The sequence below is a fragment of the Egretta garzetta genome, unplaced genomic scaffold (genome assembly GCF_000687185.1).
Source record: "Egretta garzetta isolate BGI_Z169 unplaced genomic scaffold, ASM68718v1 scaffold71, whole genome shotgun sequence".
Classification (NCBI taxonomy): Eukaryota; Metazoa; Chordata; class Aves; order Pelecaniformes; family Ardeidae; genus Egretta; species Egretta garzetta.
Window position 1 is genome coordinate 754,242 of NW_009258618.1, and position 376 is coordinate 754,617.

Sequence of the window (376 nt, forward strand, 5' to 3'; positions counted from 1 at the left end):
CTGTTCCCTTCGAATCGCATCGCAGAAAGGTCGCGGGGACTGCACACGGAGCCCATGCTCGTTCACTATAGCGGCGCTTAGAGATCGGCCAAAAAAAGGCAGCGGCTGCGCGTGCACGGCTCTGAATTACCAAACTCGTCTTCCATGGCCATGATGATCTCCACTTGGTCCAAACTGTCCAACCCCAGGTCCTTCATGAAGTGGGACTCGGCTGTGAGCTAGGGGAGGGAAAAGGGAAGGTACCTGGGCTGCGCCGCCTCGGCACGCCAGAGCCGGGAGCGGGACCCCGGGCTGAGCCGCAGCCTTCGCCCCTCCCGCCCCCCCGGCCCGCTCCCACCTTCTCCGGGTCGATCTTGTCGTACAGCTTGAGGACCTA

General features: G+C 62.8%; 1 protein-coding gene across 1 annotated transcript in view; it reads right to left on the reverse strand.

The window, feature by feature from the left end:
• Positions 1 to 77: 77 nt before the first annotated feature.
• The window catches only part of LOC118453293 (partner and localizer of BRCA2-like), a 3,823-nt gene continuing 3,524 nt past the window's right edge, over positions 78 to 376 (reverse strand). Inside the window, exon 4 of the mRNA XM_035903558.1 lies at positions 78 to 211. Coding sequence (XP_035759451.1) covers positions 78 to 211 — 134 coding nt within the window. The remainder of the gene's footprint in view (positions 212 to 376) is intronic.